At 32.6% G+C, this 26,108-nt stretch overlaps 13 protein-coding genes across 13 annotated transcripts; 5 read left to right on the top strand and 8 right to left on the bottom strand. All coding sequences in view use genetic code 12, as the record gives it.

Moving 5' to 3' along the window:
- Positions 1 to 124: 124 nt before the first annotated feature.
- On the bottom strand, positions 125 to 1,913 carry RJT21DRAFT_35499 (uncharacterized protein). The gene has a single exon (XM_064884279.1). The coding sequence runs from the start codon at positions 1,736 to 1,738 to the stop codon at positions 539 to 541; it is 1,200 nt and encodes a 399-aa protein (XP_064738737.1). The 5' UTR covers positions 1,739 to 1,913; the 3' UTR covers positions 125 to 538.
- Positions 1,914 to 3,059, top strand: RJT21DRAFT_35471 (aldo/keto reductase). Its single transcript, XM_064884277.1, has one exon. It carries the CDS (start codon positions 2,090 to 2,092, stop codon positions 3,035 to 3,037), a length of 948 nt encoding a protein of 315 aa, XP_064738736.1. The 5' UTR covers positions 1,914 to 2,089; the 3' UTR covers positions 3,038 to 3,059.
- Positions 3,060 to 4,816: 1,757 nt separating this feature from the next.
- RJT21DRAFT_85016 (RNA-binding protein) lies at positions 4,817 to 5,089 on the bottom strand (the record flags this gene model as incomplete). Its single annotated transcript, XM_064885425.1, has 1 exon — positions 4,817 to 5,089. The coding sequence occupies one exon, from the start codon at positions 5,087 to 5,089 to the stop codon at positions 4,817 to 4,819; it is 273 nt and encodes a 90-aa protein (XP_064738735.1).
- Positions 5,090 to 5,235: 146 nt separating this feature from the next.
- SSK1 (mitogen-activated protein kinase kinase kinase) lies at positions 5,236 to 7,203 on the bottom strand (the record flags this gene model as incomplete). Its single annotated transcript, XM_064885423.1, has 1 exon — positions 5,236 to 7,203. One exon carries the CDS (start codon positions 7,201 to 7,203, stop codon positions 5,236 to 5,238), a length of 1,968 nt encoding a protein of 655 aa, XP_064738734.1.
- A 167-nt stretch (positions 7,204 to 7,370) lies between these two features.
- On the bottom strand, positions 7,371 to 8,714 carry DOS2 (Dos2p). The gene has a single exon (XM_064884276.1). It carries the CDS (start codon positions 8,526 to 8,528, stop codon positions 7,479 to 7,481), a length of 1,050 nt encoding a protein of 349 aa, XP_064738733.1. The 5' UTR covers positions 8,529 to 8,714; the 3' UTR covers positions 7,371 to 7,478.
- A 3-nt stretch (positions 8,715 to 8,717) lies between these two features.
- On the top strand, positions 8,718 to 10,882 carry MODF (Modfp). The gene has a single exon (XM_064881762.1). The coding sequence runs from the start codon at positions 8,962 to 8,964 to the stop codon at positions 10,588 to 10,590; it is 1,629 nt and encodes a 542-aa protein (XP_064738732.1). The 5' UTR covers positions 8,718 to 8,961; the 3' UTR covers positions 10,591 to 10,882.
- A 174-nt stretch (positions 10,883 to 11,056) lies between these two features.
- LCB2 (serine C-palmitoyltransferase) lies at positions 11,057 to 13,531 on the top strand. Its single transcript, XM_064884275.1, has one exon. The coding sequence runs from the start codon at positions 11,523 to 11,525 to the stop codon at positions 13,209 to 13,211; it is 1,689 nt and encodes a 562-aa protein (XP_064738731.1). The 5' UTR covers positions 11,057 to 11,522; the 3' UTR covers positions 13,212 to 13,531.
- Position 13,532: 1 nt separating this feature from the next.
- On the top strand, positions 13,533 to 14,242 carry OCA6 (protein-tyrosine-phosphatase). Its single transcript, XM_064884274.1, has one exon. It carries the CDS (start codon positions 13,582 to 13,584, stop codon positions 14,161 to 14,163), a length of 582 nt encoding a protein of 193 aa, XP_064738730.1. The 5' UTR covers positions 13,533 to 13,581; the 3' UTR covers positions 14,164 to 14,242.
- DOA4 (ubiquitin-specific protease) lies at positions 14,216 to 16,196 on the bottom strand. The gene has a single exon (XM_064881761.1). It carries the CDS (start codon positions 16,040 to 16,042, stop codon positions 14,321 to 14,323), a length of 1,722 nt encoding a protein of 573 aa, XP_064738729.1. The 5' UTR covers positions 16,043 to 16,196; the 3' UTR covers positions 14,216 to 14,320.
- Positions 16,197 to 16,955: 759 nt separating this feature from the next.
- On the bottom strand, positions 16,956 to 18,840 carry RJT21DRAFT_120535 (17-beta-hydroxysteroid dehydrogenase-like protein). The gene has a single exon (XM_064881760.1). It carries the CDS (start codon positions 18,657 to 18,659, stop codon positions 17,154 to 17,156), a length of 1,506 nt encoding a protein of 501 aa, XP_064738728.1. The 5' UTR covers positions 18,660 to 18,840; the 3' UTR covers positions 16,956 to 17,153.
- Positions 18,835 to 22,326, top strand: RJT21DRAFT_126636 (ATP-dependent 3'-5' DNA helicase; the record flags this gene model as incomplete). Its single annotated transcript, XM_064882870.1, has 1 exon — positions 18,835 to 22,326. Exon 1 carries the CDS (start codon positions 18,862 to 18,864, stop codon positions 22,324 to 22,326), a length of 3,465 nt encoding a protein of 1,154 aa, XP_064738727.1. The 5' UTR covers positions 18,835 to 18,861.
- On the bottom strand, positions 22,327 to 24,772 carry RJT21DRAFT_120533 (uncharacterized protein). Its single transcript, XM_064881759.1, is given in 2 exon segments — positions 22,327 to 22,674; positions 22,687 to 24,772. 2 exon segments carry the CDS (start codon positions 24,584 to 24,586, stop codon positions 22,391 to 22,393), a joined length of 2,184 nt encoding a protein of 727 aa, XP_064738726.1. The 5' UTR covers positions 24,587 to 24,772; the 3' UTR covers positions 22,327 to 22,390.
- On the bottom strand, positions 24,763 to 26,081 carry RJT21DRAFT_120532 (uncharacterized protein). Its single transcript, XM_064881758.1, has one exon. It carries the CDS (start codon positions 25,900 to 25,902, stop codon positions 24,856 to 24,858), a length of 1,047 nt encoding a protein of 348 aa, XP_064738725.1. The 5' UTR covers positions 25,903 to 26,081; the 3' UTR covers positions 24,763 to 24,855.
- Between the last annotated feature and the right edge of the window lie 27 nt (positions 26,082 to 26,108).

The following is a 26,108-nucleotide window of genomic DNA, read 5'->3' as shown; positions in this document are numbered from 1 at the left end:
TACCTGTTCCTTCGGAACAAACAAAATTTATGTCGCAGATCAGAATTCGACATAAATAAAATTCGACATTAAATCCCACATATGTCTATTATCAAAATTGCAAAATAATCTACAAGTTTATAATTTCCATTTTATGGAAAAAGGAAACTGGAAGACAACAGACTGAACTGCTGAAAAATTATTGGCAACTGGTACTCAGGACTCGATATGTGCACTCTTAGAATTGTACCAAAATTAATGTCCGCAAAACTTAAGCGACAGCTAGAACTCATAAAAGCCATAAGAACTTACCAAACTTGTTAGCAAACCTTTATTGAACCACTAACAAATTATACTCACAGCGATACAAGCATTCTAGTGATATCAATAATTGCGAATCCTGAGTAATTTCTACAATTTGGGTTTGTATTTGTGGACCATGGGCGCTAAATTTCATTCTTAACACCCAAATCCATCCGGGGAAAGTCCAAACGTACTAACACCGATTAGGAAGGACCTGACTTACGAAGTAACACGTCTATTTCTATATACAAATAGGCTAAAGAATTTTGTATGTAATTCTTTCACCAGGATTACTCTTTGGAGACATTATTAGTTCCATTGTCGTGATTTTAACTCCTCGATTTATCATAAGATGATCAAAATCAATTTGTCCCTGATATTTTATGATACCCAGTTCAAAATGATTTTTATCACTTAATTGTAATTCTCCCTTAAATTTAATTTCATAATCTTTGGGTCCATTGATAACCTTATGATCTTTATTATCTACTATAGGTACTTCATGGATTTTCCCACTACTTCTTTCATGAGTTTTAATTTGTTCATTATCCAAACGATCTAATTTTAAACCCAACAGAATCAATGCATTATTAATAGATGTTATTATATTAATAGGTTTAACTACCCATGATGCATTAGCCTTAAATTTGTTTTCATGGGTTTGACCTTCAATAGATTTATAACGTTCAAGTTCTATCTGTATACCAGATACACTAATATATTTTGATTCTACCCAAAGACTGAGGTGTGGCGTTGAGGGATCATCCTCAATACTACTTATTGTTAGTGGTAAGCCAAAAATTTCTTTAATTCTGTGATTCATTGACACATGCTCTAAAACACTATATTTAATATTTTCATCTTCTAAAAGCTTTAGATAATCAACCAAATCAGGATTTTGAGATTTATTCTTAATCAATTGATCTATTTCAACCATCAAATATTCATAATATTCTTTATCTAAATACATTATTCCTCCTGGGAATGTAAATGACTTTTGCCATAATAAGTTTAGATTTAACCAAATAGGTAAGAATATGGCTCTTCTCTTTGTTTTAATTTCATCATTATCATCATCTGTTTCTCCATAGAACTTAATTAATTGAGTTATGACATATACAACCATAGTCAATGTACTAGAAGTTGCAATTAATAAAATAATGGTTTTCAATGGTAATCGCCTTTTATCTTTCAAATGAGTATCATTTCCAATACCAGATGATATTAATCTATCTCTAAGCATTTGATCATATTTCAACTTTTCAATTTCTTGTTCAAACTTACCGTAAGATCTTTTATTTATATAATTTATAGGCCTTCGAGTCATTGACGTGGCTGGCCTCGACGAGTAAACATGTACATGTCTACAAGATATTAATAAACTATTTAACCCATTAACATCTCCAAGCCGAAATCGAAGTAACTGTCTCTGATGAAATCTTCTGATTGACATCATACAAACAATTATACCTTAACTAATTAAATAATCTAAACTCAAATAACCCCCACTTAGAGATGATATACCGAAACCTGGAGTGATCTCACTACCAGCAGCGGTATGGATGTTATCTTCTTTTTCAGCTTATATACAACTTTGTGGCTTCTTACGGAATTTAGACCACACTCGGTGTGGTTTTTTGTATGTGGCTGTATGTCCGCGATAAGAAGTATGGCCGGAGATTGTATAAATATGAGTAATTTGAAAAGTTTTGGAAATAGAAGTTTTCCAGATTTACTTTTTAGTAGAATTAGTATTAGTCGTTTGTGAAAGTTAACAATTAGCAATTAACAATTAGCGAATTAGATCATGACTGTAGAATTAAAACCAACATTTAAAACTAAATCTGGTGAACCAATCACCATTGGTGCTGGATCAGGAACTGCTTGGAAAGCCTATAAACGGAATGATCCTGAAAATGCTGAAATTCAAAATGAAATTATTGATAAATTAGCTTATTCTATTAATATAGGTTATAATCATTTAGATACTGCTGAAGTTTATAATACTCATCCTGAAATTGCTAAAGCTGTTATTAAGAGTCAAGTTCCTAGAGAAAAATTATGGATTACTACTAAATATATTGCAGCCAGTCCTCATATTTCAAAGAAAGAAGGAAATCCAGCTACATTTGTTAAAAAAGCATTAGAAGAATTAGGAACTGATTATATTGATTTGTTATTAATCCATCATCCATTTTTTGATAAATCAACTTCCAATATTACTCTTGAAGAAGCTTGGCAAGAAATAATTGATGCTAAGAAGGCTGGCCATGTTAGATATATTGGTGTATCTAATTTTGCAGTTGAACATCTTAAAAGAATTATTGCTGTTAGTGAAAAGGAAGGTAAAGATTATTACCCAGTGGTTAATCAAATTGAATATCATCCTTACTTACAAAACCAATCGGAAAATATAGTTGAGTTTTCTAAAGAAAACGGTATTTTAATTGAAGCTTATGGTCCATTAAGTCCTCTTTTCAGAATTGTTGATGATGATGGTAAAGAGATTGAAGATCATCCATTAAAATCTGTACTTCCTGAATTAGCCAAGAAGTATAACAAAACTCCAGCTCAAGTCTTATTAAGATATACTTTAGATAAGGGAATTTTACCAATAACTACTTCTTCAAAGAGTGAAAGAATCAAAGAAGCTCTTGAAATTTATGATTTCAAAGTCAGTAAAGATGATGTTGCCTTAATAGATGAAGAAGGAGCCAAATTCCCTTACAGATCTTTCTTCAAGGGTAGATTTTAAACTTTTTAGCGATATTTACTTAATAATAATTTTATTCTTTTAATTACTTTTTAATTTTATATTTCAAATTATAGATATATCTATTGAAACAATAGAGAAGCCGCTAAATCAACATTACCGTCTGTTTGTTTTAAAGCAGCTATAGCTTCACTTCTAGAGAATCCTAAATCGGTTAATCTCTTAATATCTTCCTCTTTAGGTGCTGGGACTGTTACATTCGAAGGTGCTGAGGAACTAGTTTGACCAGCATTTGATGCTCTTGCAGCAGCAGCAGCTCCAGCAGCTGATGTTACACTACTTGTAGGAACATTTGTAGGTGTTGAATTGGCTGGTCTTGTATCACTAAAAATATTTCCACCAAATCCACTTCCTATACCACCATGACCACCATTACCTCCAAATAAGGAATTATTTTCAATTTCAGATGATGCTAAGAATTTAGTTTCAATGTGTCCACCAACAATCAACTTGTCATGCTCCAAATCAATAACACATTTATGCCTTCTTAACATATCTAATCCAAATAATAAATCGACTTGTGTATCAATGACCATAAAAGAACATGGTATATCGATATTAGAATCACCTATACTAATAGGCACACTATGAATCTTACCTTCAATCCTTTGAGATCCAACACCTCTTGCTTCACCTTGGAAACGTCTATCTATTAATCTTGCAATACCTACTTTTTCAGCAAGTCTAGGAGATATAATAGTGGTTTGTGCACCAGAATCCACAAATGCTTGAACCTTTTCTCCATTAACTTTAATATCAATGAATAACATATCAACAGATGCAAAACTTTCAGGAGTAATATCATAGGCTAATTTCATATTCTCTTCAACTTGTTCTTCTCTGATCATTTCTAAAATTTTAGCTTGATTATCTGGATCATCTGGATTTTCTTGTAAACGTCTATATTCTTCTTGTCTATGGCCCGATATACCATATCCACCAGTTTGTTGAATCTGTTCCAATTGTTGTAGCATTAATGATTTGAATCGAGGTGGATCATTTAGGACCGCATGTATGTCTGGTCTAGTTCTGCTCAATTGTTCATTAAGCTGGGCACTATTAAGGAATTGTAATCTAGTTTGTTCTATTTGGTTATCGACTACGTCAGTACCAGCACCAGCGCCAGCACCAACACCAATACTAGCACTTGAACTAGCACCAGCATTAACACCAGAAGAGGCTCGGACTGTCCTTAAAACAACTATGTCATCTTCTTGAATACCCAACTCCTCCAATGACTTTGTCAAATCAGATAAGGGAGATTCATTATATAAAAGAGTTTGTTTGGTAGGCTCGATATCAGTTTCAGCACTCAAGTAAGCCTTGAAATCTTCAAGAATTAATGAACCCGGGACATCTACATTTATTAATTGCCCACTACTTTCAACAGATATAGTGATTCTCATTATTTGATAATTTTAACTTATATACCTCTATATGTACTACTTAGTACCGATATATTTCTTTAAAGGAATCTACTAATAATTTTATAATTTTATACCCCAGATTGGTGGCGAACTGATTTGTAACCGTATATATATTTTTTTCCTTCTATCTTAATCTTGGAAGTTCCATACATGGACCTATTTGCCACCCCCGTTAGTCGCAGGAACTCCTCATTTGTTATCAAACTATCGATTTTATATGCTCATTGTTATTCTACACTACTAATTTATAAATATTGTTCTTTAATGTACATTGGTTTATTGTGGATTGCATACATGTTTATCCACACTCTTTATATATACAATATTATTTCTATTAACTTGGTATTATCATAGCTACATGGGCTCCATTCAATAACAATTGTTTGATAGGAGTTGATGAAGGCCCATCATTATCTATTTCAGTAACATCTTCAAGTACCATATTAACAAAATCATCAAACCCAACTAATTTTCCCTTGAACTCTTTATTCCCCGTCATCAACACATGTATATATTGTCCTATAGACTTATCAATTATTTCCAATGGTAAGATGGTGGTTTCAGCCACATCATTACTGGCACCTGGTGCTTCAATAACCTCAGACATCTCTAACTCTATATTGGATGGGTTTGGCTTAAACTACTAGTGTCAAAGCTTGACTGCCATTTTATTTTTGTCTATGATTTTTTTTCCTCACTTACTGGAACTTTTTGGGCATTCTCACACGACCATATCATATCATAGGATTCTCCTTATAAAGTAATAACTGATTTTTGACTACTGGTCAAAGACATGATATCATTTGGTTTAGTTGGTTTGAGGATCGAGTCATGACTTTCTGTTGATTTGAGGAGTTTTTCAGTTTTCCAACCATCAAAATCAATTAATGCTTGCATACATCCCCATTCGGTAATTTTATTTTGCAACCATACTAAATTGACTGGTTTAGTTAAATAATCATTACATCCAGCCATTAATGCATTTTTTCTATCAACTGAGGAATTAGAAGATGCAGTAAGTGCTACTATAATGACTGGAGATCGGAACAGATCCATATCTAATCTTTCACTATCAGTAATTTCTTGTGATGATCCAACTATAGCAGATTCACTTTCTGCAAATACACCAATTTTATTTATCTTTTCCAAGTGTCGTATTTCTTTAGTAGCTTCAATTCCCGATTTAACTGGTAATTGAATATCCATTAATACCAAATGGAATCCACCTTTTCTCCATTTATCAATAGCCTCTTGACCATTTTTAGCAATTTGATAATGAATCTTGTGTCTTCTTAAGAAAGCTCCTAAAATGGCTTGATTAATAGCATTATCTTCTACAACTAGTACAGAAATGGATGGCAACACTCTATCAGTAGCTGATTTAGGTCCTTTAATGGATCTCGTAAGTTTATTGTTAGCATTATTATTATTATTATTATTGTTGTTGTTATTACTGTTATTATTATTGTTATTATTATTGTTGCCATTGACATTGCCATTGTTATTATTATTATTATTATTATTCGTTGTAGTACTGGAGGCAATATGACCACTATTATTACTATTACCGTTATTGATTTTGCTCACACTACCATTATTATTAGAATTATTGGAATTCTTATCTTCTTCACGTTTAGAATCTGAAACCTTTCTCTTCATCTCGCCTGCGGGCTGCTGAGAAATATTAAATGAATCAGTATTGACTTTAGCATCGATTGAATTGTCCTTTGCACTCTCACGTTGTCCAATCGAGTCAGATTTATGAGGGAAAGTTTGCTCTGGACTTGTTGAATCCCTATTCCTTCCACTAATTGAATTCTTTTTACCCTGACTAAGACCACCATTAGCTGGGTTCAATGAAAAATTCTTAGGTAACAACAAAACTGCCTGAGAGTTAGAATCTATTGATGGAGATCTTGAAGGATTTGAATGAGCACGTCTATGAAGTATTCCGGGAGTTACATTTGCAGGAGATACAGATCTGTCAGGAATATGAGCAATTGATTTTGATGGCAGATGAGAATATTGTGGTTTGGGTTGATAATATGTAGGAGTAGTAGATCTAGTTGTGTTTTGGATTTTACCATGAGGATAATGTTGTTGAGACATGGCAGTATGATAAAGTTGGGTTGAATTCTGTTGTTGAGGGACACTATCATATGGAGAGCTTAAAGATCCTATACTACCTCTTGAGACATTGGAATGAGGTTCATTTACTTCAGGAATGGGTTCTTCTATCAAAAAGGCATTATTCTTTGTCATTCCTCCAGGGAAATATTGATCCAAGATTGTCCATACCAGTTGGTCAGGTTCCAAGTTAATTCTGTTTTGATTATTTCTAACTAATATGATACGCAAGTCAGCAGGATCATATATCTTGGCCAATGAATTGGGAAACTTATACATTATATCCTGTTTTAAATCGTCTACTATATAGTCTTGATTAATAATTAGAGTCGTAGGAGTTCCATTCACCTTCTTGACCCATACACGTCTCGTAGAATTATTGGATTTGAATTGATTATGATTGGATTGCAGTTGTTGCAGTTGCAGTTGCAGGTGTTGTTGCAGCAGTTGCTGTGGCTGCGATTGCAGTTGTTGCAGCAGTTGTTGGTGCAGCTGATGGGATGCATTCGTCGAATGGGAGTTCGTCTTAGCCCCCTTCTTAGAGTTACTGTACTCGTGACTGGTCTGTTTCAAACCAGACAATTTCAGTACCATATTTGCAGAGGGTTTAGCATTACTCCGAAGAGTGGGTACACCTAATTGGTTGTTACTCATCGTGTACCAAAAGTCTCCTGGTTATGTTAGTTCGGGAGGGGGTTCCGAACAATTCGATTTTTAATCTTTCTATTTTTTTTGGCGGTACTCAAAATTGCGCTCCTTGTAATTACATTTTTTTGTTTGCGGAGTTAAGACTGCAAAAAAACATATACGATTATAATTAAAATAAATAAAATAACATGAGTGCCCCCCATAATATACAAGAGTCATAACTATTCCCAATCATCGTCTTCTTCCGAATTCTTAGATTCCGAAGCTTTAGCTCCAGCATTATTTTTAGGATCTTTGACTTCCTTTGCTACATCTACTACATCTTCTTCTTCTTCATCATCATCCCAAGTAAAATCTTCATCTTCTTCATCTCCTTTACTTTCAGTTGATCCTGATTTACCATCTAATAATAATTGTTTTCTCTTCTGTTCAGAATCTCTTAATTTCTGGTCATTCTTAAAATAACGGTACCAGAATAAATTATATGAGATCTTAACAGGAACTAAATCATTCATAGTTTTAGTTAATGTATTAGGATATTTTTCTAATAATTTAGATATTTCATCTGTTTTAGAATCAGCATTAAATGCTTCTACTTCACTTTTAATATCTAAATCTGATGATATATAAGCACTTTCACTGGTATGCAATTTAAATAAATCATTATCATAACGAGTACTACCATAACTTTCATGACTACTTATAGGATTAGAACTACTAAATAATGTTTCCTTTTCTTCATTTCCATTAGGTTCTGCTTCAACAGATACCATAGAAGTTAAGAAAGATGTAAAAGAACTAACATATTTTCCTGCTTGCTTTTCAACTTGTTCAAGAGTAGCATCTAATGAATCAAGGGCAGTATTGGCTTGATCTTGTAAATTCTTTAAATCAATTTTAACATCAGGTAATTGAACTTTTTTCAATTGATCTTCAATATGTTTTAAATTATCTCTTACTGCAACAATATTATTATTATTAGCTAAATTTTCTCGAGCTACATTTAATTGTCCGAGCAATTGATCTCTACGTTCATCCAATTTATATTTATCTTGTAATCCACTAGCATTTTTAGTTGCATTACTCCATAAATCTTGAAATTTAGCTTCAACTGCTGTGTACGCCTTATCGATCTCACTCTCTAATTTTTCTACAGCTTCTTCTGTTTTCTTAGTTTGTTCAGTTTTAGTGGGTTCAGCAATTGTGGAATCGACACTTACTAATTCCTGTTCTGTTTCCTTTTCAGAAACTACGGGATCTGTGAATTCCATCGTGATACTCTAATGGGGCTATAAATCGTATCCTTGCTCTTTAACAAGGGTCTGTTCATTTTTATTTGTGAGGGAGAGAGAGAGAGAGGCGGGTGAACGGTCACGTGTCAAATTGACTCTTAATAGCAAGTGGCTGTATACACTCCTCTCGATGTGAAGAGTTATGAATTCAAAGTATTGTAGTAATGGGTAGGAGTAAGAGATTAGTTAGTTAGTAGGGATATGGATATATTGTACTTATCACCGATAACAATAATATGTTAAATATTGTTCGTTGTAACTCACACAGATCTCACAGCATAGAACGTTTACCCCAACTTCTCGCCGGAGCCGATCGATGATTTCCGGCCCTGACTCATAATTTTTCACTACTACTAACTAACAGAACATAAGGATCTTCCAGTGGTTGTAGGTACTAACACATACAGACAGGATGAGAGGCAGTAGCAGGATTCTAAACAATTCCAATTGTTTGTTACGAATCCAAAATGCTGTGTTCAAGAAAGATACTACCAAATTATCACCACGTATCTTCCCTAATCCTATAAGTCATTTTGAAATATATCGTCCTAATGATAGAAATAATCATCCTTCATTTTGGACAGTATTAGGACCTGAAAAGTCACAATTACTTCAAGTTATATCGGGAAATTATATTGCAGATCCACCATTATCAAGAGTATATCCTCATTTAGCTAAAGACTTTAAGTATCATGAAATACAATTCTTAAACTTTAGAGATAGATCAGGATTAGATAAAGTTCATATGTCAGCTAGATATGAAACTTATGCATCTAAAGGTGAACTTGAGATGTCTGATAATGTTAATTCTGTAAAGAATTATATTACTGGAGCTAATAATTATAATGTTAAAGTAGATACTCAAATAATTGATTATACTTCACAATTATTAAATTTATTCAATTTAGAACATTTACAAAATAAATGGATTAATACTTTAAGTAATGGACAATTAAGAAGAGCTAGGATTGCCAAGTCATTACTGTCTAAACCAAGTTTATTAATCATTGATGATCCCTTTTTAGGTTTAGATCCTCGAGCAACAGATATGGTATCAAAATCTTTATACAGAGTTAGTCAAGATTTAGGTACTAGTATAGTACTTGGATTAAGAGTTCAAGATGAAATTCCTCAATGGATTGATCATATTGCTTACGCTGATGAAAATGGGTTAAAATTTAGTGGGAAAAGAGATGAAGTATTTGATCAATTAACTGAAAGTGTTAAATCGATTGAAGGAGTTCATGAAATTCATGAAAGACATTTAAATAAACATAAAAATCCTATTGAAATTACTAATGAATCCTTAAGACAAATAGATATAGCACCTCATGTTGAATTTAATAATGCTTCGGTAGCTTATCGAGGATTAGTAATATTTAAAGATTTTAATTGGGTAATTCCTAAAGGTTCTAAATGGAGAATCTTAGGAGATAATGGAACTGGTAAGACTACTTTATTATCACTTATTACGGCCGATCATCCTCAATCATGGAGATCAGTAATGTCTATTAATGGTATTGAAAGAAAGACTGGTAATGGAATTTCATTTTTCGATGTCAATAATAGAATTGGAATATCTTCACCAGAATTACATGCTTTAGTTCCTGAACATACTAAAACTATGTATGAAATTATATTAAATGGATTAGTTAAAGATGTAGGTAATTCCAACTTTATGATGAAAGGTAAACAAGAGAATCTTACAGAATTTGGTCGTAATGTTTTATCACAATTTCAAGATCGATTAGATATTTACGGTAATAGTAAATTTACTGATTTAACTATTACTGATCAAAAATTAACTTTATTCTTAAGAGCTATTATAAAGAAACCAGAATTATTAATTCTTGATGAAGCCTTTTCCTGTATGGATGATGAAGAAATTATGATAAGATGTCATGATCTTATTGAAACAGATCTTAAGGATGTTACGGTACTTACCATTGGTCATATTGATTGGGAAGTACCACGGTGTGATTATTTATTACGATTATATGGTGATGAAGATCGCCATTATAAACTATTTAAGTATACGTAGTGATCGCTTAACTACTGCGGTCGGGGTGTAAACTTCACGTACCCCTATTTTTTTTCCCTTAGCATCCAGTACATTATAGAACGGAAATATACGTACTGGCCCCCAATTGGCATTATCAATGCTTAACAGTAAAACTACGCCACTCTCCATTAACCTCAGCCTACACTACGTAATTACTTGGTATACTATATAATTTTTATCTAATTTCTATCATCCCCTAACAAACACCCCGATACCCGTGTTCCCATTCCGGAATGGAGCCAAGGTTTGCCAATCGACCTTTCCCGTTTGGGAAAAACACGCACAAACCAAAACGCACAAGAACAAAAGCGAAGAAAATTCTTCGAGCCCATAACTAACCACACCGAACCATCCCCAGCACCGCTTAGCCCAGCCGAACAAATCACTTATACGTGGAAGTTACAGTTGGCATAGTTAGAGATCTGATCTATATCGTTAGCCTGGATTCCAACTGACTGCATAGAGGCCCTCATCCCCCACTGAGCAAATAGACAAATAACTAATAACCGTAGTCATAGTCATAGTCATTAGCGAGTCCAGCAAACCACTACAACTACAACTACAACAACTCAGTTGTCGACAGACTAATACGTAACAATTGAATATATACTAAGTTGTACTTTTGGGCATCCACTCATTCATAACTATACTCATTACTATACTCATTACTCATTAACTCGTCATAATATTTCACTCACTGGACTTACTCATTCACTCACTCACTCATTCATTCATTCATTCACTCATTCATTGATTTATTCATAATTTCATTCAATAGACCCCATTCGATTCTATTCATTCCCTCGTTAACTGATACATCATTTATTTATATACTTACTATTTATTTTTCCTTATTTATTTCATATAATTAATTATTCATTACTTGGTTAATTTAAATTTTGCATAACATCATGGTTACTCTAAGTCCTTATATACCCAATGCACTTCCTGATGATAGACCAGCAGAAGAATTAGCTGAACTAGAATATGGTAAATTAACTTCAGAAAAGTATCTTTATGTATCTAAACATCCACTTGGTGAACCACTTCCATTACCAATAGATGATGAACCTCCTTATATTATTTATATTGCAACTTATATAAGTTATCTTATATTAATTATAATAGGTCATATTAGAGATTTTTTTGGAAAAATCTTTAAACCATCAGAATATGCTGATTTAATAGAAAAAGATGGTTATGCACCTTGGTATGATGGATTTGAAAGTTTTTATGTTCGTCGTTTAAAAACTAGAATTGATGATTGTTTTGCTAGACCAATTCATGGAGCTCCTGGTCGTTATATAAAATGCTTTAATAGAATAAGACATGGAAAAACTGGTTATCTTTATGATGGAACTTCAAATGAATGTTTAAATTTATCATCTTATAATTATTTAGGTTTTGCACAATCTCATGGTGTATGTACTGATTTTGCTTTAAAATGTGTTGAAGATTATGGAACTTCAGGTTGTTCTCCAAGATCTTATATTGGAACCACAGATTTACATAAAGAATGTGAAAGAGTAATTGCTGATTTTGTTGGAAAGGAAGATGCAATTATTGTTAGTCAAGGTTATGGTACAAATGCTAATTTATTTGCTTCAATTGCTGATCCAAAAACTTTAGTTATTAGTGATGAATTAAATCATGCATCAATTAGATTTGGTATTAGATTATCAGGAGCTTCAGTTAAAGTATTTAAACATAATGATATGAATGATTTAGAAAAATTAATTAGAACTCAAATTGCTCAAGGTCAACCAAAAACTCATCGTCCTTGGAAAAAAATTATAATTGCTGTTGAAGGTTTATATTCAATGGAAGGTAATATGGTTAATTTACCAAAAATTCTTGAATTAAAGGAAAAATATAAATGTTATTTATTTGTTGATGAAGCTCATTCAATTGGTGCTTTAGGTCCAGAAGGTAGAGGAGTTTGTGATTATTTTCAAGTTGAACCTTCAAGAGTTGATATACTAATGGGTACATTTACAAAATCTTTTGGAGCTACTGGAGGTTATATTGCTGCTGATAAAGAAATTATTGATAAATTTAGATTAAATTATATAACTCAAAATTATTCTGAATGTGTTCCACCACCAGTTTTAGGACAAATTATTTCTTCATTAAGTGTTATTAAAGGTACTTTAAATCCTGGAGAAGGTAAAGAAAGATTAGAAAGAATTGCATTTAATTCTCGTTATTTAAGACTTGGATTAAAAAAATTAGGTTTTATTGTTTATGGAGCTGATGATTCACCAGTTATACCTTTATTATTATTTTTACCTGCTAAAATGCCAGCCCTTTCAAGAATGTTATATGATATGAAAATTGCCGTTGTTATTGTTAGTTATCCTGCTACACCATTAATTAGTGCTAGAGCAAGATTATGTGTTAGTTCTGCTTTAACTAAAGAAGATTTGGATTATGTTTTACGAAAATTCGATGAATTAGGAGATTTAATCTTTTTAAAATTCAGTAGTGGTATTGCTGGAGGATCTAAAATTCCAGGTCAACCTCCAAGATGGTCAATTGAAGATGTTCTTGCTACTAATGTTGAAGACACTAAGATGCCAAAATTGGGTCAATTCTATTAAGAATTTACCATCCAAACCATATAACCCCCTCCCCATAAAAAGTCCAAAAAAAAAATTCAAACCATACATGTAATTGTACATATAATTGTAATGTAATCCTCTCCTCTCGTCGTTTATACTAATATCTTAATCATATCTAAATAGGCGAGAGTTTCCATATTAATAATAATAATATATAATGATATAATACTAATAATGTTAGTAAGAGTTTGGTTGGTATAGTAAGGATGTATGTATTGCGGTGTGGATGTTGGAGGCATTGGGGTAGTACCATAGTTAAGAACTAATTAGTTGTAAGTATAACACTACAGTTATTACAGTCAGTAAAGTACAGTTACAGTACAGTTACAACCCGTAAAAACCCTGTCCAATGGAAGTGCCCGATCCCTTAACTCCTCCGTTGAGATTTAATGTAGTACAAGAAAACTTATACCGAGGAGCATATCCCCGAGAGATAAATTTCAAGTTTCTTAAATCACTTCAACTTGAAACTATAATAAGTTTAACACCTGAACCGATAACTCCCGAAACAGATATTAAATTATATGAATTTGCTATAAAGAATAATATACGACTTATCCATTTAGAATGTAGTCAATCAGGAAAGGGGAAGAAACGTGGAGTACCAATGGGGTATACTACAGTACTTGAAGCATTAGATTATGTTATACATAAAAATCATTATCCTATATATATTCATTGTTTAAATGGAGGTCAAGTGACTAGTTTAGTAATTGCTTGTTTAAGAAAATTACAATTTTGGTCATTAATATCAATATTTAATGAATTCATTAATTTTACTACGAGTATTACTGTTAATGATAGAAATTTTGTAGAAGGATTTAAGGGACAAATAAATATTAATCCGGATAATAAAGTTGATTGGTTATGGGTGGGGATGAGTAAGGGAGTTATAGAGAATCATCCTAAGATAAAAGTTACGGAGATCTAAGGAGTGTGAGTGTTACAGGTAAGTGTTACAGAAATGTGTGAGTTACAGAAATGTGTACAATCTGTGAGTGTACAATCTGTGAGTGTACAATCTAATACTGTAGTGTTACTTAGTCATAGTTATATAGTTACATAGTTACTTACTTACTTACTTACTACTACACTCGCTGGTAGAATAAACAATAGGCATTCTTATTCATCACCTGACTGTCTCTACAATTATAAGTAATCTTCGAATCATCAAAATAACACCACCCCTTAAGTTTCTTATTATCACTCTTCTTATATACATAAGATGTATAATGTCCCGTAGTTAAATTTCCAAAATGATTAGCTACTCCATATAATTTATATCTAAATGGAGGTGTTTGATTCCGTGTTGGTAAACTTGATAAGATTTGTTCTTCCTTCTCTCTTGTTAAGGAATCCTTATTAGTTCCATCTAAATAAGTTCCAACTTCTGGCCAATAAGATGTTAAATCCAAAGTTTCCTTAACGGGATAATTAATAAATGTATCTAATTTATTAAAATATCCTGTTGGGGATACTTTGAAACGTTTAAAATGAATAATTAATACTTGTGGTAATCTTGTTATAGAAATCTTCTTTGTCAGTTTAGTAAATCGTTTACATCGTGGACAATGCCATTTATTATTATCATCTAATAATTCAGTAGTAACAAATTCCTTTAAACAATCATCCAACAGAACATTCATAGTTCCAAGTTTTTCAGGAATTGGTAATGATAAAATTGAAAATGAATTATAAGTTGTTGAAGTCATGCCACATTCTAAACATTTTAATTGAGATAAATGTTGACCTTGAAAATAATCAACTACTATTGAAAAATTTAATTTAAGATATCTTTCCCATTCAATAGTTGATGCTAATCTAATGGGTAATTGTTCTCGAGTCTTTTCTTGTTCAGGAGTTAATTCACTTACAGCTTTTTTATCTTCGGCATTAACAATAACCATTTGATTTAAATCTTCATGTAATCCATCTAATATAAAATTTAAAAATTCAATACAATCTTGTTGATCAAATGTGGCAAATTGTTGACCAGGAGATAAACTTCCAGCCACTTTTTTAAAATTAGTTGGACAAAATGAACTTCCATTACTTCTAAACATATCAGCTAATAATCCTACAAAATTATTAGTTAATATTCCTTTGGTTCCTAATCGATTATTAACATTTATATGTTGACGATAATTATTTAATCCTGAACCATTAAGATTCGGAAAGAAAAATCCTGTTAATTGCGGAGTAGCTCCGAGACATTGTAATATACAATTCATATAACATGAATTTCCGAGATTAACAAGTCCCGTAGCATATTGTTCTAAGAATTGTCCATTAACTTCTTTAACTTGTTTAACATCTTTAACTTCTTTAGATTTGGTTTTAGTTATAGTAACAGTCGAACTATTAGCTCGAGTTAATTTAGGGGGTGGAGCTTGTTGTAAAGGAGGGGAAGTAGCTATGGGAGCATCAATAGGAGGTAGTGGTAGAGGTTGATTATGATTGGTGCTTACTACTTGAGGAGATTTAGGTGAAAATGAATTAGATATAGGAGTATTGGAGGTTGATTTAGCAGTCGATAAGTAATCACCAAAATTTCGAAGATATGGTGATGCAGTTCGCGAAACATTGGAATCTTCTTGATAACTGCCTCGTCTAGAAGATGGTTGAGAATTAGTAGTAGTACTACTACCTCGAGAAAGACTGGCTTCTGGTCTAGTTAATACATGAGTGACATGAGATCTTTCAAGCCATTGATCTCCATATACTGCATGCCAATTATAAACTCCACCGGCAAGGATAATTGGATATGCTTTAAGATGAGAACTTATATATTTATTCTTAAACATTAACATCTCAATCAATTCTGAAAATGGATTATTTAATGGTTTATCAGAAGTTACAAGGGCCTTCAAATTATCTAAACGATCAATAAATAAATGTCCATAATTCAAATTATATATGACAATTAAATCATATTTGTATCGGCTTTGAAATCTTAAATATTCTTCATGAGGTAGATGCAATTTAAGACGATTTTCTAAATCCTGATCAGTGATATTATCTAAATTAGTAGTAGTAGTAGTAGTAGTAGCAGCAGTAGTACCTATAAGCAGATGCAATACTGATGGAGGGATATGGATTATCTCTTTGTACTTGATATGGTTATGGTTATAATCCTTTGATTCTCGAAAATCTATTAGTAATATCTTGTTACCATATGTTTGCAGATTGAGGAGGTAATGAAGTTGTGGTGCTGATATGAAATCTCGGAATTTAAAGTCTTCCAATTGTACTGGTACTTGTACTGGTGATGATCCTGAGTTAGTTGAAGTAGTAGAAGTAGTAGAAGTAGTAGAAGAAGTAGAGGCGGCCGATTCAAGCCGTTGAAATCGCTGTACAAGCGGATCTTGATCCGATTGCCCTAAGAAATGCTTGACAGTATCAAACTGATCCTTCTTCTTTACCAAGGCAACCTTGATGGATTTCTGGAATTCTTCCGCCACATCTCGCTCCGTATGCCCATAGAGCATTAATGCTACTGAATAACATATATAGGCAAATTCATAATCACAATATCCTACTCTATCTAATTTCTTAGTTTGTATACTTAATAGTTCAAGTAATGTTACTTGATACTTTAGAAGCTTCGCTATTGAGGCGGTGTTTTTGATGAGTTCATTATATACCGAAGTGGCTACGGCATTGAGCTCCGCTATCGACTTGAGCTGGACCCGATTAGTCATAGTTGTTTGTCGGCAAACGTGGGGTGGATTTGTAATAGGACATCGGTTTATATTCGCCTGCCAAATTTGGCTCCTGTATAAGCGGACAGGCAGGCCGAACAGAGACAGACATAGTCTGCGCTACCATACACGACCCGACATACATATTATATATCTACATATGTCTACATACCTTATATATAATAAAAACATTCTTAAACCAATCTAACTATACTATCCCCTAAATACTATTTAAGAATTCCTTAATCCCCGCATCAAAGCCTTGTTCCCATTCCCATATAAATGCCAGCTTCCCCCGAGCTCCGATATGTTCGGCCAAACGTGAGTTTTTCCACGGCTCAAGTCTTCCGATAGTAGAACCATTGAATTCAGCAAATTTATTGGCATCTGACCATCCTGTAGTAAATCCTTCTTTGTATCTCTTATGTTCATAGTGTTCATTGGGATTGGCATTATTCCAATAGTTACTATGATCTTCTAAGCATTTGTTAAGCTTTTGTTCAAAGGTTGATCTATCCGGTAATGATTTACCCTTGATTGAAAATGGAACACCTATAGCCCCTTTATCAGTCATAGTCTTAAAATCCCATTCACCTCCATTACCAGATTGAAATTTAAATGTCCAAAAATAAGATCCAAATGATGCTCTTTCATGAATGAGACTGGTTTGTCTTTTACCATATTCTATTACTAAATTATCTCTATCTTGTTGAGCATTATCTCTATTCCATGATGATCCATCAAGAACACATGAATATTCTCCAACGACAAAATCAATACCGGGAGAACTAAGATTCGTCAATAAGTCTTTATTCAAATCCTCAATGATTTGTTTAGGACTTTTATTCTTATCACTATCTGAAAAGCATCTGTAACAATGACTATCAATAACTACACCTAAATTACGACCATCTTGATGATTTTGAATCCATTTAACCCATTGATCAGGCCACCAACCATCGGAAATAATAATAGGAACAGTAGAATCTTTTTCTCTAATCAGATTAATGGCAGCTGCATAATAAGTGCTTTGTCTTTTAGCTGGTTCATCGGCAAATACAGATTCATTAACTACTTGAATTCCAGCTATATTATCATAACCTTTCAAATCTTCTGCTATAAAGGAAAATAAACTTAACATTTGTAATTGAGCAGATTCATTCTCCCAAAATTTGGCTTCACCAGAAGATTGTTCTCCACTATGATCTGCCCCATTAGCTCCAAATGGTAAACCATGAATATCAACTAAAACAGAAATTCCATGGGCTGCAGCCGGTTCTATAAATTTCGATTTAAATATTGTCCATGAATTACCATAAACTTTCAGAGCATATTTCTCAAATTTAGTATCTTTAGTAAATTTCCCACCTCCAACATTCCAATATCCTAATGGAACTCGAACAGATGTTACTTCATGATCTTGTAACCATTTCCAATCATCTTCATTAACAAATCCATTCCAAAATTCTTCTAATTTACTTCTAGCTCCTTCATTACCCAATTCCTTACTCAATTGACCAGCTAATTCCAATTCACAAGAAGCATTCCCATGGAATAAGTCATGAAATATCCATTTCTCTTGAATAAAGCAAGACCCTAAATTTACCCCATAGTTTCTTCTAGATTGATAAATCTCTCGAATTGATGGTGGTTGACCAGGACTAACTACCGGTCCAGATTCTTTTATCTTACCAGCCTTTTCCTTGAGTCTAAGTTTATCAAACATGATAGTTTACTGTATAATTGTCACTATAGTCATCGGATTAAAAATCCCGAATTATATAATTAATCGGGAACTTTTGATGTACGATTGCTGTAATGGCTGCGGTTCGCGATGCCGACCTGCATTTTGATTTGAAAATCTACAAATCTATAATTATTCACTATCATTACACGGTTAATTATCATAGACTCATGATCATTAGCCGATGAAAGACGAAGTTATAGTCGAGATCAGTGAATTCCCTGAATCGGTCCGAAGACTCTATCAAATTTTCACTCAGATTAACACTCATCTTACATTTTTATGTTCCCATTCAAGATCGGTTATCCCCACGTTTGAATTACTTCATAAATTAAATCATGATATCACTAAACTAGACTTAACCATAATTAAGAATCTCTTTCCTGAAGGGGATATATTCTTTGGATATGTCGATGAAAATCAAGTCATGCTCTCCTTTTTGGAGAAGGTCCAGTATAATAAACGAGACGGGTTTCGACAAAATGAACCAGTGACGGTTGAAGATGAGTATGAGAAGATTGCCAAGCAATCAGATGTGATAAAGCATTCCAAACAGTTACTAATATTTGATTTTCAGGATGTACGAGTTAAAGCGGCCACCATAGTAGCTAGAAATTATAAGAAAAGACCACGAGAAGATGATTCAAATAATGAATTCTTTTTATCTAGTAGCTCATTAACTACTCAACTGTTATCTCAGACTAATTTAATGGCAATAATTAAGAGTAGAAATGAGAAATTTAAAACAATTCTATGGAAACAATTACAAAAGTATAACTCTTTCAATGATCCTTTTGAAATGTTAGCGTTAAAGTTTGAACTGAAAATCCCAATTGAACCGGGATTTGAACATCCTGTAAGTAGTAAGGGTTCAGAAATCAAACTCAACCAAACTCCAAACACTAAGGGAACTGAAGAAATGATTCTGGTATTGAAAGATGAATCATTTTATAAAGATCAAATAGTTTCAATTCACACATTGAACTCTACTCAAGAAGCCGATTATCGAAAGTTTCTGAATCATGAAATGATTCACCCCGATTTGAAACAGGCCTTTTTGGAGTATAAGGGTATTGCATTAGATGAAGATTTATATTCACATCAAGTTGAAGCATTAGAATCGTTAATTCCAATATCAGGAATCCCTGATCATGTTATTGTTAGTACATCAACGGCTTCTGGTAAGTCTTTAATATATCAAGTACCAATCTTAAATGATATTTTATGGGATATTGAGAGAGGAAATAAACTGAGAGGTTCTACTGCATTATTTATATTTCCTACTAAAGCTCTTGCCCAAGATCAAAAGAGACATTTAGAAGAATTAATTAGTCATATACCAATGAATAATGATAGAAGAATAGTTGTAGATACTTATGATGGAGATACTCCATTTAAAGATCGAAAGACTATTCGACAATATGCCGATATTATATTTACCAATCCGGATCTAATCCATGTATCATTATTACCTCATTATACTGATAAAGATTGGCAAACTTTTATAAAGAATTTGAAATATATTGTCCTTGATGAATTACATGTATATCGAGGAACATTTGGAGTTCATGTTAGTTATATTATGGGCCGATTAATGAGACTACATAAATTTATTAATTCAGGATATCAAACATTTCGATTTATTTCTTGTTCGGCTACTATTCTGGATCCAGAATCCCATTTTCGAACTATTTGTAGAATTCCTCAAGAAGAACATATTGTTCATGTATCTATTGATGGAAGTCCATGTGTAGAAAAGAAGCTCATAGTATGGAGACCACCTCCTTTAATGAATATTAGAGGTCAAACTCCAACCATTGATGGTACTAATCAATTAATCCCCAGAGTAAATATAATTCCTGAACTGGCAAAGATATTAGTTCAATTACTTTGTAAACTTCCTGATGTAAGAGTTATATTATTTTGTCCTATACGAGCTATGTGTGAATTAGTAATGAAAGAAGTTCGAATAATTATTAAGAGTATGACGAATCCAAACATTTTGGAGAGTGATGTAATGGCATATCGTGGAGGGTATTCTAAGAGTGATAGAAGAATTATAGAACAAAAGATGTTTACTGGAGAATTGAGAGCTATAGTAGCAACTAATGCTCTTGAATTAGGTATTGATTTATCATATTTAGATGTAGTTATAACGTGTGGATTCCCAACTCTGAAACTGAATATGCATCAACAATTTGGGAGAGCTGGTAGAGGAAAGAATTCTTGTGGAAGTTTAGCTATTTATGTTGCTTCTGGTATGCCAGTTGATCAATATTACTTGGACCATAGTGAAGAATTATGTGTCAAGGGTTCATATGAAGATCTTTGCGTTGAAAATTTATCAAGCTTAAGTACTTCAAACTTTATATTGGAACAACATTTACAATGTGCAGCTTTTGAAGAACCAATTGATTTACATATAGATTTGAAATGGTTTACTACTGGTGAAGGTAGTCAAGAGGCAGCTAAAATCTTTGAAGGGATATGTAAATCCCGATTAATTGAGAATAGTTTGAGAACATTTGGACCTAATCCTATTTATTTGCCTAATCCAGCAAGTATGGTATCTATTCGAGCTATTGAAAATGATACATTTGCAGTAGTAGATATAACTAAAGATAGAAATATAGTCATTGAAGAAGTTGAAGCCCTGAGAACAAGCTTTACATTATATGAAGGTGGAATATTCCTACATCAAGGTTTACCTTATCTAGTAAAAGAATTTAATGCTAAGGAGAAATTCGCTAAAGTAGAAAGAGTCCAAGTAGATTGGACTACTCAACAAAGAGATTTTAAGGATGTAGATCCTATGGAGATTCAATTTGTCAAAGAACTTTATTCAGAAGATTTGAATAGAACTTCCGATATTCCAATTTTCTTTGGTAAAGTTCAGATTACTTTGGTAGTATTTGGATTTTTTAAGATTAATAGAAAGAGAGAATTTATTGAAGCAGTTGAACTGAAGAATCCTCCAGTTATAATTAAATCTCGAGGGTTTTGGGTAGATATTCCTGACAAGGCAGTTTCATTTACAAAGGCTAAAGATTATTCTTTGGCAGGAGGGATTCATGCTGCAGAACATGCCATAATGAATATGAGTCCTTTATTCATTGGAGGTAATAGTATAGTAGATGTACCATTAGATCGATATTCTGCCATAGGAGAATATGAATTAAATACTGAATGTAAAGCTCCAGAAAAGGAATTCTCCACCAGACAGTCAAGAAGAAAACGTCCAGCTCGTTTAATATTTTATGATTCAAAGGGAGGAGAATCCGGTTCAGGAATGTCTGCTAAAGTTTTTGAATACTTTGATGATTTATTATTTACAACTTATCATAGAATTAAAGCTTGTGAATGTGAATGGGGTTGTCCCAATTGTGTGGCTGGTACTCATTGTAGTGAGATGCTGACAGTTATGTCAAAGCCTGGAGCTATGATTATTTTAGCATCCCTTTTAGGTCTTGATCTTGAAACGGAATTCAAGAATCTTCGAATGGGTCCAGAACTTAATATGCCTGAAATTAGTCATGAAACTATAGAAACCAAAAGTTCAATAGTCAAGTTTGCTAAAGATGTTCAGATAGTTAAAGTTCGTAAAGCTCGAAAATCTCTTCAACCAATTACAGTAAAGAAAGAAGAGTAGATAGATATATTGTCTCGTATGTATGTATGTTATGTCTTTATATATATATATGGAATATCTTAATTTATGATTTAGATAACTTTCTGTTAGTAATTAGAGATGCTCTCCTACTTAACCTTTTAGCAAACCCTTCTCTCTTACCATTACTATCTTCAAAGCTCGATCCAGCAGAGTCTAAAGATTTTTGGCCCGAAATTACCAGACTTCTACTAGAAAGCGTGGATGATGCATTTCTATGGGGAGCCAAGTGACTATGGTTAGTATTGGATGAAGAATTGACTCTAGATGTATTTGGTCTAGTTGGAAGTGGTTTACTTGGTCTATTAACTTCGTTATCATTCCCATTTCCATTCCCATTCCCATTCCCATTCCCATTCCCATTCTCATTCTCATTATAATTATCAATATCAGGCTCAGCTGTTTTTATAATTCGAGGTTGTAATGCTGGACTTGGAACTAATTGCTTCTTTTTACTTAGTCTAAACACATGTTGTACGGGTTTCAAATATATTGATGCAAGAGTTCCAATATTCAATTCCAATTCTTCTAGAATTTTAGGATCAATATTATCATTATCGGAAGAGATCATTGGACTAGAATTTAAGATTATTTGTTTTGATTTTTCTTGAAAACCACCATCTCCTGAAGTATTTTCATCCAATGATAATAATCTCCAATATATATAAGCTCTATCTCTAACATCTGGATTATCTACTTCTTCAGTTGCCCATTTTAAAACATTTAACATAGATGATTCTCCTTCAGTTGGATATTTCAAATATAGTTTTGTTACTGCTGTTAATAATGCATATTGAACTTCAAGTGGTTCTTCTTTAAAATTAGATGATAAATCATTAATTATTTTAATAGATCTTTCTTGATTATCATCGTATTGACCAACTATCCATATTAAAGAAGTCTTTGCATCTGGTTCATCTATTAATTTATATTGATTTAATAATACATCAACAGCAAAATCAAATCGTTGAGGATACTTTCTTAATATATTCTTTAAAACTATGGCAGATTCTTGAACAATATAAGGTATTCCATTACCAATTAAATCACATAATACTTCTACACATTCTTGAGCAGCTCCAACTAATTTAACTGATAAATTCCCAAATGCTCTAATAGCCTTTCTAGACATTGATACATCAATTTCAGTAGCATATTCTTCAAGTTCTCGAATTACTGAATGAATATTTTGAGAATTGGCTAATAAATAAATTATTTCTAATTTTGTATCTTTAATATAAATTGGATCATCATATTTACAGAAGAACATTTCCACATCAAGATTAATTAATTCTCTTCTTCCAAGTAATAATAATATAACATTTCTTAAAACAAGAAATTGAATTTCAGCTGGTTTTGATAATAATGAAACTAGGGAAGTTCCTAATCGATTAGAAAGTGATGGAATAATTAATTGAGGATTCTTAACATAATTACAAAAATAAACAATGATCTTTATTGCATTTAATACCACAGCCGAACTTTCATGTTGTAAAGATGGTAAAGCCGCTTCAATTAATTCAAGAGCTTCATCTGAAGTTTGTGGTACATAAGATGAAAGAGAATTTAAAATGTATACTTGACACCATTCATTAGCCACATTAAGATGAGATATAAGAGCAATTGAATGAGCTTTATCGATTGTTAAAGTTAAAGATTTATTAGTTTCAGTAATTGAATTTAAAGCTGCCAAAGTATTAGAAACAACAATTTGATTATTATCATATAATAATTCATTTAAATTATTAATTAATTGATCTCTAATAGCTCTATCAGGATCATTTTGAAATAATCTTGATACACAATATGCTGAAGCCTTTCTAACTTCAGGATCATTATCATTAAGTAATTTTTTAATTACTTCAAATGAAATAATTTGAAAATCTTTATTTTTCACCGTAGATAATGTCTTAATAGCAAGTGATCTTAATAAAGGTGATGGATCTTCAAGAAATCGAGTATAATATGGTATAGCTTCTTTTGCTAATGCCGCATTTTCTGGTCCATACTCAACAATAAATTGTGAACTCATTTTTCTGATCTCATAATCATCAATTTTTAATAACTTAATTATATCTGGTAATAAAGGAACTAATTCATTATTATTTAAAATTATATTGGCTATTACCTTCTTAAGTACTATTTTCACTTTACTATGAGGTTTGGATTTCTTTAATGCTTGATCCAATTCAGTCCGCAACTCAGTGGCCTTGGATTTGATAAATAACTTCCCGTCACTCATCGATTTATTACCTTAGAATTTATTATGGTTGGTTTGGAATTGGTATTGGTTATTGGTTAGTTGCGGCTCGGACCCTTTTGCGTTGCTCCGATAGTTTTTGGTTTCTGGTCCCGCGCAGTTCCATAATGAAGACTAGTATGCAGACTGTCAAAAAAAAAACAGAGGTGTCTTTATTAGCATTAGCATATATTTATTTATTTATTTATTTATTTATTTAGGTGTATATAGTTTCTACACATTTCGTTACAGTTTCATAATGGTGACATGGCTCATAACACGACATAGCCAGAGGCATAGGATACACTACTGTCGTTAGGCTTGTAGACTGCGTTACTTTGTGAGTAACCAATCCACTTAAATGAAGGTGGTAAAGATTGTTGCTGCGACTGCGACTGCGACTGCGATTCAGTAAAGAGCTCTAATAATCTCAATATCACTCCGATTGGTTTCTGACCACAAATAGTGTTGCCTGTTGTAGTTATATAGTTTCTCCATTCGTGATATTTTCCATCACTGGCGATTTGCATAGCAAATTTGTCTAAGAATTCTATTGATTCATGAATTGGAAGGTCGTTTGAACTTAGCCTTTGAAACATTCCCAAATCAACTAAATTAGATCCTAATTCAGTAATGGATGTATCATTTTTAGTGGGGATATACTTTGAATAACCAAATCTTTGACCCCAATGACAGAAATCAGAACTTACAACGAAATGATTCTCTTCATTGGCAAGATATGGTAATAATGCATTGGCTAAATCCTCACCTAATTTATCATCCATTCCACTGATAAGTATGGGAATAATTTTAGGAGTTCCTTGAGGTAAATTTCTAGTTGCATGATATATGAATGGAGCATGCATTTCAAATGAATGCTCATCTTCATCTACTTCTGATGACATATACTTAAATACTGGACCTCTAGATTTACTTGATGATTTAATTGAAAGTAATTCATCAATTGTATCATTATCAACAGGTATGTTACCAAATGGAGTTTCATATTCATTGAATTGAGATACAAGCACGGAGTTCTTAAAGTATACATGATGTGATGGACCCAACATAAAGATTCTCTTTACTTTAGATTTATCCCATACAGTAAATGTTTCAGCTAATCTCTCACCAGAATATGCAAATCCAGCATGTGGTCCAATTAATACTCTAGCACCATGAATAGATTCTTTAACCTTTTCTTGCGATAATGAATGTTCTAGCTTTTTGGCTTTATGAAAAAACCCTTCTAATTGTGTCTTTAATTTAGCAGGATTATTAGAGTACCATGATCCCGCATGAGTTGCAGGACGAATTACCATCTTTATCGTGCTTATCCCTTATCTTATCTTAACAAATACAGGCTGTTCAAAAGCTTCTTCTAAAGTAGTTCCCAAAACTAGATGAATTTATTTCTAAAACCATAAGTAATACTCCGAAGTATAAATTAGAACTTTCTAAACACCTAGTATTGTGTTGCTTGTTTCTTTACAATAGTTGCCATCTGGTTCTAGACTTCATTTAATGG

Source organism: Scheffersomyces amazonensis (genome assembly GCF_036850825.1).
Source record: "Scheffersomyces amazonensis strain UFMG-HMD-26.3 chromosome Unknown RJT21scaffold_3, whole genome shotgun sequence".
NCBI classification, from domain to species: domain Eukaryota; kingdom Fungi; phylum Ascomycota; class Pichiomycetes; order Serinales; family Debaryomycetaceae; genus Scheffersomyces; species Scheffersomyces amazonensis.
The sequence above is the reverse complement of the archived record's forward strand: the minus strand, read 5'-3'. Positions and strand labels throughout refer to the sequence as shown.